This window comes from Mastigoproctus giganteus, chromosome 1 (assembly GCF_048544385.1).
Source record: "Mastigoproctus giganteus isolate SK-2022 chromosome 1, ASM4854438v1, whole genome shotgun sequence".
NCBI lineage: Eukaryota > Metazoa > Arthropoda > Arachnida > Uropygi > Thelyphonidae > Mastigoproctus > Mastigoproctus giganteus.
The window spans coordinates 184,879,760-184,883,798 of record NC_143575.1 but is presented as its reverse complement, the minus strand read 5'-3'; the positions used below and the strand labels follow the sequence as shown (position 1 = coordinate 184,883,798).

At 44.7% G+C, this 4,039-nt stretch overlaps 1 protein-coding gene across 1 annotated transcript; it reads left to right on the top strand.

The window, feature by feature from the left end:
* The first annotated feature begins 2,576 nt into the window (after window positions 1–2,576).
* On the top strand, window positions 2,577–2,996 carry LOC150091362 (uncharacterized). Its single transcript, XM_090390106.1, has one exon. The coding sequence runs from the start codon at window positions 2,577–2,579 to the stop codon at window positions 2,994–2,996; it is 420 nt and encodes a 139-aa protein (XP_090246232.1).
* The last annotated feature ends 1,043 nt before the right edge of the window (window positions 2,997–4,039 follow it).

The following is a 4,039-nucleotide window of genomic DNA, read 5'->3' as shown; positions in this document are numbered from 1 at the left end:
GTAAATATCGTAAACAACAACCAACTGAATGCTTCACCACATGGACCTTTACCACCTGCATCCATGAGTGGCTACTTTGAGGGCGGGAATCTTTCTTGTCTCTAATACGAATGCGCTAATTGCAATTCATAATAATTGCACAATCATACACTAACCGTTATTAAAAAATATAAATAATGTTGCTATATAAAAATAATGATGTAGATAAATGAAATAAATAGAATGATAAAATTCCACTGGATAAGACTGATAAAAAGGTAACTGTCTGTACAATAAAATATGAAATTTTAAACTGCAAAGAATTATTTACAATAAAACAATGTAGATAAAACAAAGGATGATAAAAGTGCTAAAACACTGTAGCTTTCAGAGGCATCCGCCTCCTTTTTCAACAGTGAGGTTTATCGTACGACACATCCTTAAATATCAGCAGGCTCACGGTTCTTAGCACGTGGTTCTACAGAAGCATGGGCAGCATTTTCCTCATGTGCACTGAAACCGGAAATGGCTCGGGAGCATGCCAGGTGGAACCACTCATCCGTCCAAGAACCACCGCCTCGAAGAGGGGACGAATGCGGATTCCCCTGTCTCTATTAATGGTATTGCTCTCAGAGGAACAAATCCGCAAGCTCTCGAGCCATTTGCGGTCCCAAAATCTATGTGCCCGGTCGACGATAACAGCTTCGTCTGGGGAGATTTGATGGTGCTCCTCTCAAAAATGTTCTGCCACAGCAGACTTCCCATAATCCATGGTCTTTAACGCGTTCATATGCTCCCCCAGATGATCTTTGAACCGACGTTTCGTTTCACCAACAAGACATTCCACAGAATCCGGGCACCTGATCTCATACACGACCCCACTTGTAAATTTCCTTGGTATGGGGTCCTTGACCTGTGACACACTGTGTGCAACCTCTGCCCTGGAAGCTGCACACAGCGTGTCTGGCAATCGCGCAATACCCGAGTTATACGCTCAGTTAGGCCCAGATAGTAGGGAATGTATGTGGTGGCAACTGGTGTAAATGGTTCTCTTCGTCTGTGCTCTACTCCTCGGATATATTTATCTATGATCTTCTGGGGGTAGCCTCATTTTCTGAGATCTGCTGTGACACGTTTAATTTCTTCTTTTCTATCCTCGGGGGTGCTACAATGGGACGCATCCCTATCCAACAATGCCCTAATAACACTCTTCTTATGATGGTTGGTTTGTGCCGTATTGTAATGTGTATATTGGCCCCGGTACATGGGTTTCCTATATACACTGGTTTTCAACCTAGTGCCTTCCCTATGTACCAACACATCAAGGAAAGGGAGGGTACCCTCTACTTCCTCCAAGGTAAACTGAATAAACGGAGAGAAGCTATTAAGGAAACTAAGCACCTCATCCTCTCTCCCCCTCCGAATAATTGTAAACGTATCGTTTCCATGCGCGCATGGGGAGAACCGACCCATCAAAAATCCTGGCTTTGAGCTCCTCCATAGCTAAATTTGCTATGATAGCACTAATAGGGGAACCCATTGCTGTGCCATGAACCTGCTTGTACATTGTGTTTTGAAACACCATGGTGGTGCTTGAGAGACATAGCTCCACCCCACTACAAATGTCCTCCATGCTTAACGGAGTCCTATTGCTTAGGGTGCCATCCTTCTCCAATGCCATGGCTGAACATTGCACCCCATGGTCAATAGGAATGCACGTGAACAAGAATATCACATCGAATGATATCGTGGCCTCGCCCTCTTCTATAGCCTGATCCCTTATGAATCGCACGAAGTCTCCACTATCCCTGATGGTAAAATCGAATCGTCCAACAATAAGAGAAATCAGTCTGGCTAGGAACCTGGACAAAGCATGTGTAGGACTGCCTATAAATGACACAATCGGCCTAAGCGGAATCCCCGCCTTATGAATCTTTGGAAGACCGTAGAACCTAGGTAATTGGCGTCATGTTGCATGCAATGTCCAATACACATCTTTGGAAATCTTTTCAGCCTTCAGCCAAACTTGTAGAGTCTTGTTTACCTGCTGTTCCAAACCCACCAATGGATTCCTACGAGTAACCCTATATGTCGCTCTATCATTCAAAACTTCCAAGGCTTTACTATAATATTCTTCTTTGTCAAGGATCACCGTTGACCTACCTTTATCTAGACCACGATACTACCATCTTGTCTAAGCTCCTTAAGCACTTTCCTCTGACTAATTCTGAGGTTGGAGGGAGCTGCCCTAGCCTGACTCAAATTGGCTGAGGTTCTTGTATGGATTTCATTGGCCACGACCACAGGTAATTTACTCACAGCTCTTTCGATGCCCATAGCCACTTCCACAATTGGCAGATTAGGAGGGATCAACGCAAACTTTGTACCTAAGTTTAACACCCCCCTCTTGTTCCGTAGTTAATTGTTTGTCAGGCTATTAATTGTTTAATTGTTTAATCAGGCTATAGAAGAGGGCGAGGCCATGGTATCATTCGATGTGATATCCTTGTTCACGTGCATTCCTATTGACCATGGCTGCAATGTTCATGCATGGCATTGGAGAAGGATGACACCCTAAGCATAGGACTCCGTTAAGCATGGAGGACATTTGTAGTGGGGTGGAGCTATGTCTCTCAAGCACCACCATGGTGTTTCAAAACACAATGTACAAGCAGGTTCATGGCGCAGCAATGGGTTCCCCTATTAGTGCTATCATAGCAAATTTAGCTATGGAGGAACTTGAAGCCAGGATTTTTGATGGGTTGGTTCTCCCCATGCGTGCATGGAAACGATACGTCGATGATACGTTTACAATTATTCGGAGGGTGGGAGAGGATGAGGTGCTTAGTTTCCTTAATAGCTTCTCACCGTTTATTCAGTTTACCTCGGAGGAAGTAGAGGGTACCCTCCCTTTCCTTGATGTGTTGGTACATAGGGAAGGCCCTAGGCTGAAAACTAGTGTATATAGGAAACCGCCAATATACACATTACAATATGGCACAAACCAACCATCATAAGAATAGTGTTATTAGGGCATTGTTGGATAGGGATGGGTCCCATTGTAGCACCCCCGAGGATAGAAAAGAAGAAATTACAACACATCAAGGAAAGGGAGGCTACCCTCCCTTTCCTTGATGTGTTGGTACATAGGGAAGGCACTAGGCTGAAAACCAGTGTATATAGGAAACCCATGTGGCGGGGCCAATATACACATTACAATACGGCATAAACTAACCATCATTGCAGCATCCCTGAGGATAGAAAAGAAGAAATTAAACGTATCACAGCAGATCTCAGAAAATGCGGCTACCCCCAGAAGATCATAGATAAATTTTTTCCGAGGAGCAGAGCACTGACGAAGAGAACCATTTACACCAGTTGCCACCGCATACATTCCCTACTATCCGAGCCTAACTGAGCGTATAGCTCGGGTATTGCGCGATTGCCAGACATGCTGTGTGCAGCTTCCAGGGCGGAGGTTGCACACAGTTGTGTCACAGGTCAAGGACCCCATTCCAAGGGAATTTACAAGTGGGGTCGTGTATGAGATCAGGTGCCCGGATTGTGGGGAATGTTATGTTGGTGAAACGAAATGTCGGTTCAAAGATCCTCTGGAGGAGCATATGAATGCATTAAAGACCGCGGATTATGTGAAGTCTGCTGTGGCAGAACATTTTTGGGAGGAGCACAATCAAATCTCCCCAGACGAACTGTTATTGTCGACAGGGCACATAGATTTTGGGACCGCAAATGGCTCGAGAGCTTGGATTTGTTCCTCTGAGAGCAATACCATTAATAGAGACAGGGGAATCTGCATTCATCCTCTCTTCGAGGCGGTAGTTCTTGGACGGGATGAGCGGTTCCGCCTAGCACATGGGGAGAATTAGCATTAGTAGAGGCAAGAAAGCAAGCTTATGCAGCATCAGCCAAAAAAAAAAAAAAAAACTTCCAATTCACCCCTCCGTTCATTCAAAATACCTGTCCAGCTGAGTCTTAAATTTATTTAGGCTATCAACTTCCACAACAAGGGATGGAAGTCTGTTCCACCAACCAGCAACCC